This window comes from Sardina pilchardus, chromosome 8 (assembly GCF_963854185.1).
Source record: "Sardina pilchardus chromosome 8, fSarPil1.1, whole genome shotgun sequence".
Classification (NCBI taxonomy): domain Eukaryota; kingdom Metazoa; phylum Chordata; class Actinopteri; order Clupeiformes; family Clupeidae; genus Sardina; species Sardina pilchardus.
The window spans coordinates 16,224,699-16,239,698 of NC_085001.1; the positions used below are offsets into that span (position 1 = coordinate 16,224,699).

The following is a 15,000-nucleotide window of genomic DNA, read 5'->3' on the forward strand; positions in this document are numbered from 1 at the left end:
GAAATCACCATGTAATTACTGGGTAAATACTTAGTAATTATGGGACTGTAACAGGAACACCTACCGGTATCTCTTTACTAAGGCACATATTGGCCAAACATAAAGTGACGTGACGTGTATTGAGAATGAATGGTCCATCAGAAAGCATTTCAGCAACTGTGCTCTATTTTGACTGCACTACATAGACTATGCTTCAGTCAGTGCATCAGAACCATTAGCTTGCAGCATGAGTCATCACAGCTTTACCCCTCAATCCACCCCCTCTTTCCCTTTGTGTCTCTCCCTCCCTCCCTCTCTCTCTCTATCTTACTCCCTCTCCCTCTCTCTCTCTCTCTCTCTCTCTATCTCTACCCTACTCTCTTACTCCCTCTCCCTCTCTCTCTCTCTCTCTCTCTCTCTCTCTCTCTCTCTCTCTCTCTACCCCACTCCCTCTCCAGTTCAAGGGATATCTTTGCTGTATAAAGCTGTGGTAGTGAGCTGCATCTAAAGTAGTCTCGCCCTTTCATTTAAAGTTAGCTTGCGGCCATATTAAAAATAATCGTTCTCCACATCTCTCTCATTTAATCATTGTTCATTCACTTGTTCATTCATTCACTCGCTCTGTCGCTTGAACACTCTTTGTCACTCGCGGTCTAGCACTTCTGCTCTTTCTCTATCTTGTCCTCTCTCTCTCTCTCTCTTGTCCTCTCTCTCTTTCTCTCTCTCTCTACTCTCTCTCTCTCTCTCTCTCTCTCAGACATTCCGTCAGCCAGTCAATAATGGGCTCATTGGAAATGCCAGCGTCCCGTATCTCTGATTTGCCGTGGCTGCAGGGCTGGGCATCCAGAGAGAGAGAGAGGGGGGGAGGGAGATTGACCAGATGAATTCTGCAACATGGGATTCAATTGATCATCGTGTCTCTCATTAGGGAGGTCACGTCGCTCTCTGGCCCGTCGGCTGGGCCGGCTCGCAGGGTGTCCTAATAGTTTCATCTTTCTCTCTCGGTGACAGCTATGAGTTTGGAAATTGGTGTGACTGAAGCGACATTGCTCCATCAACTCTAATGGGATGAGTGACAGGCCAGAGAGAGGAAGAGGAGATGAGCGACGAGTGGGAGGAAGAACAGACCAGCCTGAGTCAGACTTGACAAAGCATCAGAGCAGTCAGTGGCCTTCCTGTACAATGCACTGCCATACAAATGAAAGATCATAACAGTCTGGCTGGACTCAAACTGTATGAGGGCCAGGCGCTCTTGTTCAACGTTTAGTTGTGAAGAGGCCAAGGGTACCCATGTTGATGAAATATCTATGAAACTACAGGGTTCTTCAGAACTTTCTCTCTCAGAAGGACCACCATTAAAAAATAATCATTTTTTTGCATTTAACACAAAAAAAAGTATCTCTTCGAGGAAAGTTCAAACGATGATGGGGAGAACTTTTTGGAGGCAATCATGCAAAACTGAACACACATAAAACATTGATGACTCTATTACCTCTTCCTGGGTAATTTTTTCCGAGGCCTCAAAAGCCCACATCTTTCCTCCGTCTAACAAAAAGAAACTCCACTTTGGGGGATGACAAAAAGTTTCTGCTACCCAATAATCCTCCTCCACTTCCACAGCCTGAAGAAACACCCCGTAGTTTATTGCAAGATGGGGGAAAAAAAGGTTATCAACAGGCCACGGCGCATCTCCCAGACAGCAAACAAACTGTGGGCTGGAGAGAAAAAAAAAAGCAGGACAGCAAAGTTGCGCTGGAAACAAACTGAGGGAAAAACCGAAATGGGAGCATTAACCGACCCTGTCATGAATGGTGGCATATAACAGTGAAAGAGGACGATGCTGAAATGCATATATGCATGTGTGTGTGTGTGTATGGGCGAGGTCTGTCGCTGCGCTCATCATGGGCCGCTGACAGAACTAAGACTGCATGCCTTATTGAGTATGGAGACCGTGTGACTGCTAGTCACCATGGAAACAACAGAGTGTTTAGCATGAGAGGAGCGGCAGAGGAGGGGTGGGGGAGTGGGGGAGGGAGGGGGAGAGGGGGGGGGGGGGACTAGAAACCTGTGGGTAAGTCAAGGCATTTTTTAAAATGAATGACTGCTCACTAGAGGGAGCTCTGAAACCTTCAGCCTAGGAAGCAAGGAGAGAGCAGAAGACAAGAGGAGAAGCAGAGAACAAAAGACAAGCAGAGAAAAGACGTGGGTGGAGAGAGGGGGAAAGAGAGTGAGAGAGAGGGATGGAGAGAGAGACAGAGAGAGAGAAAGAGAGAGAGGGATGGTGAGGTGGCACCACAGAGAGCAAGCTGTCTATTTAGTCGTATTCATGTCTTGCACTCAAGAGGTGTCACCCTTTCATGCAATATTTATCTAAGCACCTGGGAGAGACGATCACCTCTACAAAACGCTGACTAACACAAGGCACACTAATTAGATATTCACTGCTAATAATCCTCTAGAGACCAGATGAAGGCGTAAACTCGGCTTTCATACCGCCTCGCATTTAGGAGCGCTTTAATTGCTGCTTCTGAGTTGACTTCAGTGAAAATATTTTCTCTGAGAGAGGAGTTGATGGCGGTGTGTGTGTGTGTGTGTGTGTGTGTGTGTGTGTGTGTGTGTTTGTGTTTGTGAGTTTGTGTGTGTGTGTGTGTGTGTGTGTGTGTGTGGGGGGGGTGTTGAAGAGAGACATGTTTGAGGTTAATAAATAAGGCATTAACTTGGAACGCAATAGCAGAAAAAAAAAAACGTTGATAGAAAAGATTAGCAAAGGGAATTGAGAGCCAAACAACCACACACCTTACAAGCACCATTAAGTCATATTAGCTGATTTCCCAAGATAGCGCCTCACATAAAACATCAACAGTTTTTTCCCCACACGCGGTTATCATTAACACACTGACTGAAGTGGCAAATGACTCGGATGCCAACAAAAAAAAACACCCACATGCAATACTTGCAAAGTGCACTCGAGGGGGGAATGTGTGAGTGTTTCAGGAAGTGACAAACTCTCCTCCTCACCTTGCGGATGCCTTCCTTGGATTCCTCCACGTTGTTCTCCACGCCGCCTGTTCTGTTGATCATGCGCCACATCTGAGAGTACATGGGGTCCCGCTCGAACGGGTTCAGGGCCTTGTTGCGCACCTGGTCGTACACGGCCGAGTCCAACACTGTGCCGTACGGCAAGTCCGTCTGTTTGGAGAGGTCCTGCAGAGACCTGTGGGTAGACGCGGAGGAGACGCTGTATCAAGACATGGCTTTTACACAGAGACTTCCCCTCTGCACGTTCACAATAGCACAAAGGCTCAGTCTGTGATTTTAATCTAATAATCTTTTCAGAGAACTGTTTCTGTTGATTCTCCATCTGTCTGCTCTTTTACAGTCAATCAACACTTTCTTTCAGGGGTACAGAGGAAGGGTTCCCTTTCCACTAATTACAGGGCACTTGCAGTGATGTGGACAAGCTACAAGCTATTTTCAAAATACTGAAGATCTCCGTTTCTCAAGGTCACCTAGTATTACTGGTACACAAAATCCCCCGAAAACAATAGGTTTGACCTAGCTCGACAGTTAGAGCTTCCGCTGTGCTACAGTCCCCGCTCTAGCAGTCTGGCTACTTTAAATCCCGATTTGATGGTTTTTGCTTTGCTATTTTTTCTCTTACTGACTCGGTACTCGGTGACTTCGAGAAATGAAGGACATCTGTATGAAAAATGTCTCCTTTAATAGAGTAGCTTGTAGCTTAGCTTGCCCATTACTGCACTTAGGTAAGCAATGAAAACTCCTTCACTCACCAGACACAACCATACTGTAACATACACAAGTTCACCTGAATGCACACGCATGAAACAAACACACACACACACACAAACAGACACACTCATATGCATATGCATGGCATACACAAATATACAATATCATTATGCTTGTCCATTATCATGCAGCCATTGCTTCACATCCGGTGCCCAAACACACACACACACACACACACACACACACACACACACACACACACACACAAAATTGTTCACTCAGCACTTTGAATTCATATCTCATAACCAATTAAAAGTTAGCCAAGCAAGTGACAAGAAGTCCCTGTAGTTGTAATAAAGAAAGCCAAATAATAGGGAAAGGCAATAAATATGGGACTTGTATTAGTGTGAATCTGTAGTCTATCAGAGCCTCAGGGGGGTTGGGGGATATTTTAATTACAATGTAATGCTTTGGTAGGTCTTCAAACACACTTTATTTAGAGCAGCAATACAAAACCATTACTGAAACTAATTACTGTTTGTTTGTCAAACTTGCTCCCTTCAGCATGAGGCACGAAAAAAAAAAAAAAAACAGAAGCTATCATTTGGCCAAGTGTATAGGAAACAATGTCTACCCCCCTTTTTTTAACAAAAAAAACAAGGCTTCAGTACACCCATTTGCAATAATGGAAGCCATTGCTTATCCACTTCATGCAAGCCAAGTTGTGACACAAGCAGCTAACCCTGATGTTAATTAATTTAATACCATTAATATCCCCAGGCAACTACCGTCTTCCACAAACGCCCTCCTCCCTTCCCTCCTTCCTCTCAATCTACAACTGCTCTGGCCCCCTTGTGGTTTAATGAGAGCAACCCCCCAGAAAAATGTAAAATCTTTCGACTGCTACCAACTTATCTCTGCCCGCAATCTCTCCCCTTGTCCCTGCCCGACAGTTTAGCCTGGATGTGAGGCTTTTAAGGACTCACCAAAGGAGACGGAAAAGGGATGACTGTAGGACTTAAGCCCCATTGATAGAACACAGACACACAGAGACACACACACAGAGACACACACACACACACACAAAGGAGGAGGAATTTGACAACATTTACAACAACATTTGACAACAAGTATTGAAGAGAGAAAAATCATGATTTTTTTTGGTCTTTTTTTCAAATGAAAAACAACAACAGACGAGCGCTCTGGACAGGGTGCCAGGCTTTAATTGGTGCGTTCCCCTGCGTTTGCTCGCGAGCAATGTGTGTGTACACGGCGTCGTGCGGACTGTCATCTGAAGCACGCCTCGTTGAGCCTCCCCCCTCCCCCCCCTCCTCCCCCCACCCCTCTAAAGGCCCCTCAGCAGGGCCTCGACAGGTGCAGCGCTCCACCTGAGTGCCAGACATCTGTCGCTACGCGTCCGACTGGGCATCCACGGCGCTCCCTAAGCCTCAGAAACCCGAAAAACAGGATGACAGGCACATGAAAAACAACAACAAAATGAATAAAAAGTAAAAAAAAAAAAAAACTAAAATCAATAAAAGCTTTGTTTGAGCTTTGTTGATGCTAAGCTAAAATTCAGGATTTTGGATTTGCCATCAACTGCCCCTTTCATCAACAGAATGTCAGCCCTGACAAAAGTCAGCACATTAAATGACGTAATGGGTAAAGGAGTGTGCAGCCATTCTTGTTCATATTTACAAATGGTTCAATGCCCTCAGCTCTTCTCTCTGGTTGCTACAGTACGTTTTGTTTTCTTCAGGCCGGGTTGTACAGTAGTGCTACTTTTTCTCTTCAGCCTTTGGCAGTCAGTGTTGGTGTCAGTGGTGGCTCCCTTCTTGTCAGTGAAAAGGGCACTTACACATGCAGATTGTAATGGAGGTTTGACAAGGTCGTCTATCGGAGCCCTTTTCTTCCGCTAGTTGCTCCGATAAAAGGTAAGTACTAGGGCCAATAGGGATGAATGTGCATGTGAATGTATAAACTACAGCATCCACAAAGATAAACTTTGCCAGTGTGTTTGACTGACAAAGAACGTATGATGTCTAACTAATGTCTTTCTAGATGTCTGGTATATCCATATGGACTGGAGGGGCTGTGTGTGCGTGCTTATATACGTCTCTGTATGTGCCTTTGTTCTGAAGCATATGTCAACGTGCATGTGTCAGCTTGTGTGGGCACGTGCGTGCGTGTACAGTATGTACGCATGAATAAGTGTGTGAGTTTATCTGCACGTGTGTGTGTGTGTGTGTGTGTGTCTGTGTATGAGTGTGTGTGTGTGTATATGTGTGTGTGTGTGTGTGTGTGTGTGTGTGTATGTGTATACGTGTGTGTGTGTGTGTGTGCATGTACAGTATGTATGTATGTGTGTATGTGTGCATGTGTGTGTGCGTGTATGATAGGCTTGTCTCTCAGCAGGCTGTGTGTGTGTTTGACTGGCTGACAGGGAGCGCTCTCGGGGCCAGGGACGAGCAGCCGGCGCCTGCCTGCCTGCCTGTGTGCCCGTCCGCCCGCGTGCCCGCGTGCCCGCCTCTCCTCCTCTCCGCCTCTCTGTGTCTGTGCCTCGCGCCCGCTGCTCGGGGCGGCACTGCATCCGGCAGATGGAGGTGTCTCGGGGCGGTGTCATGTGCCGACACGGAAAGGCACCCGCCAGATCTGCTTTGGCATTAAACAGCAAATTTATCTCCCTCACGAGAAAAAGGGGGGAGGAGGGGGAGAAAGGGGGAAGGGGGGTGGAGTGCGGGCGACTCCCGAAACATTTGCATCGGTCGAGATAAGAGCGTCAGGATTTTCGAGAGTCGAGATAGCGGAGGTCGGTTTCGGCAGGGGTCTGTTTGCGGAACTAACATTGTGCGTGACACCCCGCACCCCCGCCCCCAAACACACACCCACACACACACACACACACGGGTCTGGCTCTTGTGTGTAGGTAAACAACAGTAGAGCTGGAAAAGAACACAGCGTGTCGAAATACTGAGATGAAACTCATTTGGAGACAGAGGCTGCCACACACCTCACAGACCTGATTCAATTTCTCTGGTCAGCACCTCTGCTCACCACACACACAGACACATTTCACATTCTTTGGCTCTCCGCCGCGCAAAAATCCTCCGCATAAAAGTGAAAGTATGAAAAAAATTCAACCGCTTTCATGTTTGGCCTGCTCTCTGCGCGCCCAGGTAGTACACCTTTTGAAACCACAGTGACACTAACGACTCAGCTAGCTGACAGAATCACGGAGCTAAACATACCTCTAACACATCAATTTGTTCCCTGCTATTTTCAGCGTGCGTGATTACGAAAGGTGAAAAAGAAAGAGTAAAACACAATCTTGAACGCTTATCTACAGTATAAGGTGGCTCGTTGAATGAATATCTGTCACGGGGGTTACAATTTCTTTCTGTTTTACATAGAAATGAGCTCGTACTTTCTTCCATATATTTACAGCGCAAACATTCCATTAACGATTCACATTCAGCTAATCAATATTGCATGACTTGTTGAATCAATTGGATCCCAGTTGATTTAGGCCTGAAATAGTCCGCACAAGTTGCAGTTGAAACGGGCCTTAAAACGGGTACATTAGCGCGCTGACAGAAGTGAGCGGGCGGCTGAAAGCTGGCACTCTTGCCGTTAATCAAAGTTAAATCAGATCACAGGCCATCTAATTATGATATCTGGGTTTTCCTCTCGCTCCTCTGTGTTTGCATTGCTCATATCATGAATCTTTCAGGGCTTTCCTGAGAGAACCACAGAGGCAGACAAAAAGAGAAAAAGAGAGATAAAGAGAGATAAAGAACGAGAGAGAGAGGAGAGAGAGAAAGAGAGAGAGGGAGAGAAAGGCACATCCTTCTCTTTAATACAACAGACCCCTGGGTGTAGAGTTTAGGTTCTAATTAGGGCTGTAATGACCCTGCTACATTCTACACATGGAAGATAATGCATTGAAATTTATGGAAATCCTAATTAGCTTGCATAGAAGGCGAAGCCGAACGATCTGAAGAGCACTCATTAATAGCATCTAATGCAAAGGGAAAACACACGCATGCAGACTCAGATATACACACATGTGCACACACAAACAAGAAACACACAAACAAGCACACACACACACACACACACACACACACACACACACACACACACACACACACACACACACACACACAAGCACACACACAAACACACACACACACACACACACAATATGTTTCCACATTTCCCCCATAACCCTCTTCACGGGGAGTGATCACAGAGTCGAGATGCTCTACAAGCACAATTAACTATATCACTGCTGGGCATTCCACAATCTGATAAGTCTCAATAATGCGGCGGATTTATGTTTGTGTGAGCAAGGAGGAGGACAAGTAATGACTGTTATTAGTTCTGGGTGGTATCTCATGCACATACATGACCTCCATCTCTCTCTCTCTCTCTCTCTCTCTCTCTCTCTCTCTCTACCCCACTCTCTCCCTCTATCCCTCTCTCTCTTTCTCTTTCTCCCTCTCTATCTCTACCCCACTCCCTCCCTCCCTATCTCTCTCTTTCAATTATTCAGTTTTTTTTGTTATTATGCTGGCTGGTTATCCTCTTTAATACCGTTGACTCTCTCCGTCATTTGCTCTAGCTTTCTCTCTCTCTCTCTCTTTGGTTTTGTTTTTATTCTCTATTTTGCTTTGTTGTTTTTGCTTATTTTGTGTGCGCTTTTTGGAAAGCGGGGTTTAAAATGGGCCGTTTTTACTCCTTGTTGATTTCCTTTTGACTGACAATAAAGGAAACTTAAAAGTCAAAGTCTTTTTTGCTCTTCCCCTGTAGTCTCTCTCTCTCTCTCTCTCTCTCTCTCTCTCTCTCTCTCTCTCTCTCTCTCTCTCTCTCTATCTGGCCTTTTCTTGTGTCTCCCTGCGAGGCAGGAGCAGCCATCATCATAAAGTGCCTACCTGTTGTGTGGCTGACTGACGCCACCCCTCCTCCGTGTGATGGATATAATTTATGCCACACAGGAAATTAAAATGGAGGGCCGCTAGGCCTCTGGGGGGGAAAGGGAGCGCGCCCGCCACCCTGGCAGCGTCGTCGTCGCCACGGCAGCAGCACCGTTTCACACTCGCGCGGAGAACACCCGCCCTCCGCGGGAAACCGGCGGCGGTGGTGGGGCTGTGATTGATTTCCGAGGCAGCGAGGACAACACAACAGCCGCGGAAGGCAGCTCACAGTCTCCGGGGGGACTTCGCCTTCACAAACAATCTGACAGCCGTGCACAGCGCAGCGCACACGCGGAGTACAGGTTACCGTGAGTGAGTGAAAGAGTGAGTGAATGAAAGAGAGCGAGTGTGCACGGGGTGTTGTTACTGTGTGTGTGTGTGTGTGTGTGTGTGTGTGTGTGTGTATTCAGGTAGGTGTGTGCTTGTGTGCATGTCTGTGTCTGTAGTCCCTGTTGTGCCTGTTGCCGCTGTGAGAGCCCAGGTGAAATATCATCCGGTTCTTGTGTACTTGATGTCTTCCTATACACCCCTGAGGTCAGCCATTTTCACCAGACTCAGTTCACTCTGTCAGGAACAGCCTTGCTGCAAAGATGGTCTCAGGTGGCTCTCTCAAACCCACACTAGCCACTTCCGCCACACTGATATACTACTGGGAAGCCTATGGTGACACACACACACACACACACACACACACACACACACACACACACACACACAGTATTGTGCAGGTAGGACTAGGACTTTGGTGTGGGGGGGTTCTGAGGCCGTACTCACTGGATGGAGTTTTCGATGCGGCTGATGGTGAGGAAGGCGGCCAGGTTGGCGGTGTAGGACGAGATGACGATGAGAGCAAAGAGCCACCAGATTGCCCATCATCATGCGCGTGGCCAGGGTGGTGTACGGCACTTCTCCACCTACACAAACAAGAGAGAGAGAGAGAGAGAGAGAGAGAGAGATAGGGAGAGAGAGAGAGAGAGAGAGAAGAGATAGAGAAAGAGAGAGAGAGAGAGAGAGAGAGAGTGAGAGAGAGAGGAGAGAGAGAGAAGAGAGAGAAAGAGAGATAGAGAGAGAGTGAGAGAGAGAAGAGATAGAGAAAGAATGGAGCGTGAGAGAGTGAGAGAGAGAAGAGAGAGAAGAGAGAGAAGAGTGAGAGATAGAGAGAGTGAGAGAGAGAGAAGGACACAAGAAGATTTTTTATGAGTTTCTTTTTTTATATTCATGTTCTATGGTTTATTTGCTTTCATGATCCTTTTCTTATTCAAAATAATATGTCCACGTCAGCTCAGCATTATATACTTCCACGAGTATATGCATCAATGTCAATGCAGAGGAGGCTGAGAACACATATATATGTCTGTGTGTATGTGTGTGTATGTGTGTGTGCGTGTGTGTGTGTGAGAGAGAGAGGGATATCTGTTTGTTCCTAGTATAAATTCGAGGCTGTGGCAGGCACAGAGCAGAGCCGAGCAGAGCGTGGTATCTCCCTGGGAACCTCGGTCCCACACCGATGATGGATCAGCACTGCTGGCGGCATCCCCTTATTGAAGCCCGTTAAAAATTAGCCTCATTATCCTTGTAGCTCAGCAGATCATTGTGGTCTTGCGTGTAATAAGTGCCAGGCATTTCAATCCCTTCAGCGCAAAGACTCAATAAAAACATCTGACACCCCTGCTCTTTTCTGCACCAGTCCTGGGAGATGATCCGTCTTGCGAGGCGCGGGGGTGTGTGGTGTGTGTGTGTGTGGTGTGTGTGTGTGTGTGTGTGTGTGTGTGTGTGTGTGTGTGTGTGAGGGGGGTATCACTCCCCGTGTGATGCCATCTCAATGTCCTGCAGGGCTGTGTGGGTTTTTCCTAGCGCCTGACTGTTGCCTGCAGAGCTCGGCAAGGTACAGGTAATATACTTTAAGCACTCAATGCAACTGACACTCTGACTGGGGTGATGTTTCAATTATATCTCTTTCATGTGCAGTGTCTGATGGGGGTCAGGGGGGGCCGGAGTTACTGAGATGGAGGTCATCTTTTAAAGGTCGGCCCCCGGACCATTTGAGGCTTAAGCAAGCGCTGAGGTATGTAGAGCTTCCCTCTGTGTAAATGTCAAAAGGTTTGCTTCCTCTCTCTCTCTCTCTCACTCTCTCTCTCTCTCTCTCTCTCTCTCTCTCTGTGTGTGTGTGTGACCTGAGCCCATTTCCGAAGGCTGAGCTGCTAAAACACCTCGGACACGTCCGTAGCGTCTGGACGTCGGTGTGTGTCTGACAGGAATGGCGAGAGGAGGAAAAGCGGTACCCAAAGTGTCAGAGTAGGCAGGGGTCTCGCAGCCGCCGCGTCGAGTACATCCATAAAAAGGAATGACCGCTCGTACCGGCGAACGTTCTCGGAGCGCGCTGCTCTCCGGATAACAGCTTGAGTGAAACATTTAGCGGACAAACGGGGAGGATCTGGGGAGTCTGGAGAGTTCCGGCGCGAAAATCGAGAGGAAAAATCCAGACGATTTTTACTGAATGTGGGGGGAAAACAGCATGGATAGAGAGAAGCGGAGGAAAAGAGAGAGAGATAGAGGGAAAGAGATGGGATGGGAGGGGGAGGACTGACTCCCTGAAGCTGATGCCTGACAGTGAATGGGATATTGCTACGGTGGGGTGTGTGATTGCGTCCCATTTTTTCCTGCCAACTGTGGAACGTTAATCTTTAGAAAATGAGGCAGGCAGTAATGTAACTTTTATCCAGGGGTCCGGCGAATGGGGCCGTTCAAAGCTGCCCCCGCCACGCGCTTCTTGAGACGAGACGCGCGATTTTCCACCCTCTCCGCGAGACGGCATTTGATTTCCAGCCCGGCCACAGGCAACCTGCTCTCCTCACCGCTCACACACGTAGAGTGTACACACACAGATACACACACACACACACATATATAAGCACACAAGCACATGTGCACATGCGCACACACACATACAGTACATGTACACACACATGCACACAAGCACACACGGTCACATGCCCTCATGCACACACACATAGGCCTACACATTTATAATCACATCATACACACAAACAAACACACACACACACACACACACACACACAGTGCTCAACACCACAGTGGCCATCTAACCTAATCACAGGCAGAAATCATAACTGACAGTGATAACATTCCCCTGGCCTCTACAGCATATGAGCTCACCGGAATGCATTTATTGGTTAAACAACACGCTTAATGTAACTTTCAGGGCCGCACTATTACAGACGCGTAATCACTCGCCTTCAAACGCCGAGCTCTGGCAACAACGCGGGTTAATTAGGAGCCAGTTAATGTTGCCCATTTATTTCACTGACAGTCATCATCAAGAAATGATTTCTAATTGAACACCGAGGTGATTATACGTGAAAAGGCTTTGGTCATGTTAGCTGCATGGACCCGACGGTAATTACAGGAGAGAAATGAAACACATCACTGACCGCGGGGCCAGGCTCGGCATTTTAATGACCTGCACACGTTACGCGTTAATACGCACACGTGTCGTTCGCGTGTTGCGGCCAAGAAACCGTGGACGCGGGCGTCGTTGTGTCATGATATTCTCGAGTGATACAAAAAGAGTGGTGGAAATATCTGTCAGGTTTTTTTGCCTGCACTTGACAAACAACTCGAGGGGCGATCCCTGGAGCCCAGGGCTGGGCTGGGTAGGGGCCAAGGCCTCTGTGTGTGTGTGTGTAGGTCAGAGGAGCCATCAGGCTTGTTAGGTACAGTTAGGTTATGTACAGTTATCTCAGGGTGAGTGCTTGGGTCAGTCTCTCCCAGGGAAGCTGGGAAAAGGCCAAGGTCAGTCAATGCACACACACACACGCATACACTCACACACACACAGACACAGACACAGACACAGACACAGACACACACACACACGCACACACACACACACACACACACACACACACACACACACAAACTGTGAGAGTGTCTGATGTTCATTTGATGCTCACCTGACGCAACCTGCTGTAACACTTCCCCTGTTTAGTGTGCCAGGTACACGAGTCAGGACTAGCTAGTCGGGGGAGTGGGGTTCTGCATATAATCATTTTGTAGGAACACAATGATCTACCCTGCTGGGAGAGAAGCACTACCGTAGGAGGGCGGTGCCTTCCTCTAGGAGAAGTGGATTTTTCTGAGCTTTTTTCCCCCTCCTACAGTCCTGGAAAGCTGTAAGATGTTTGCCTCCATAGAGCATGACAGCAGAAATGTGACGGCATTTACAACTGATCTCATTGGGGAAATCTTGTTTGTACTACAGTGATGAAATGCTCTGCAAAAAATGCAAAATGTGAATAAAACAAAAATGTGAAACATGCAGATTTCTGCTGATGTTGCTGACAGTCTGCCATCCACTACAGGGAGGTATTTCCTAAAGTTTTTGGATTACAGTAAAAACATTTGCCTTTTTGTGGTCATTTCAGCCTGCCTGGAAAATCCAGACCCTGGTAATCTTTCAGATTAAAGGTCTGGCCACGAATAATGTAATGCCCCAACTCGAGGGGAGGCGCCAAGCATGCATTCGAAAATGTCACTACACGCAATTGGATTACAGTACGACCAGTGTTTACTCTGACTGATTCCGGATTTTGATGCAATTGGATAACACTACTACCAATGTTTACTGATTTGAGCAATATGGGGTGGATTAAGGTGACTAGGGGCCCCTTGGCTTTATCAAAGTGCTGTGTCTTCTCTCCTTTTAGTCACATATTATCATTCACATTATATTGAATGTTCCTCCATTATGCAGAACTATTACACAGTATTTAACTCCATTTTGAGGCAGGAGAGTATTATTGTAATTTATATACAGTATCTGTTTATTATAGAGCTGACACCCTGACAAGTCTGGACTGCCATTTCTACATTATGGAAATGATGTGTTGGTGGATCAGTCATTGCACCAAAGACATCCAGTGGTTTGGCTAATGCATTTCTATATTTCGTCATCGTTATCAGTTTAGCTCGCCTTTGGTTCGCCTATACACCGATTTGATTGGTTACCCCTGATGGTTGGGGTAAACGTAACGCGCATCATTGCTCGTTGCCAGAGTATTCAAATTGTGCTCTCGCGAGAACTCTGAATTTCCAGGGTACATTTTAGCTGGGCCCGGGACAGACCACGTGTCTTGGGGTGGGAGCACAGAGTGGACCGTGACATTGACGAGGTGAGAAAACACAGCAGCTCAAGCCGTCCACTACAGTCCAGTCCTCTAGTAGCCCTTGACACACACACACACACACACACACACACACACACACACACACACACACACGCCACAGCAGCAAAGCCTGCTCACTGCCCGTTCCCCGCCACTCAGCAGTTAAGGCAACTTCAAATAAGTCCTTTGAAGCCACTGGCGCAGAACAGTCAAAGGTTTATATGAAGCTACTTTTGTAAAGGTCTCTAAATCTCTGAGGCACCTTGAGAGCTTGAGATTGTAGCTTCTGATGAATGCAGTTTGCTTTATTTATTTCTTTATTCCGTCTTCCTCCCTTCCCTCCCCCAGTCCTTTTTTTTTTTTCTTTCTGGAGGAGCGTTCTGGTGATAAATAACTTAAGGAAAACACGTCGGCCGTGTCGGTGGAGAGGAAGAGTCGAGCGCGGAGAGGTGCGGGGAAGCGTGCCTCGCCCACCGTGTCACCTTTATTTCTCTGGCGCCGGGCCAGGCTTCCCGGGTTTTTCCGTTGCGCCCGCAATTTATTCAACCCATCAAGTATCCCATTATGAGGCTAGCTGGCAAATAATGCCATCAATTTGCATACAGTTTATGCTTTGAAGCCCAAGCCTCACCCATCACCCCTCCCCCCCCCCTCCACCTGCTATCTCACCACACAGCCAGCCCAGGGACTTCCAGCGTTGTAAATCACCACAAAAAAAATAAAGCATTAAATATGGAGACATGTAGGAGATCTCTTTAGCTGCAGTCACTGAGCGGAAAGGCACAATCTCTCTCTCTCGCTCTCCTCTTAAAAACATGGAGGCAGTAGAGAGGGATGAAGAGAGAGAAAGAGAGAGAGAGAGCGGGTAAGTGTCTACAGTATAAGGAGAGATTTGAGGAGCGAGATGAGTGAGTGACACAAATAGTACTATGTGCTCCATTTCAAAAGAGAGAGAGAGAGAGAGAGAGAGAGAGAGAGAGAGAGAGAGAGAGAGAGAGAGAGAGCAAATGAGAGAGAAAGAGAGAGCGGGTAAGTGTCTACAGTATAAGGAGAGATTTGAGGAGTGAGATGAGTGAGTGACACAAATAGTACTATGTGCTCTATTTCAG

At 47.3% G+C, this 15,000-nt stretch overlaps 1 protein-coding gene across 1 annotated transcript in view; it reads right to left on the minus strand.

The window, feature by feature from the left end:
• The window catches only part of grid2 (glutamate receptor, ionotropic, delta 2), a gene marked incomplete in the record, with an annotated part of 320,406 nt that overhangs the window by 34,622 nt on the left and 270,784 nt on the right, over positions 1 to 15,000 (minus strand). The window contains 3 exon segments of the mRNA XM_062542969.1: positions 2,998 to 3,193; positions 9,480 to 9,571; positions 9,573 to 9,619. Of these exon segments, the coding sequence (XP_062398953.1) occupies positions 2,998 to 3,193; positions 9,480 to 9,571; positions 9,573 to 9,619 (335 nt within the window).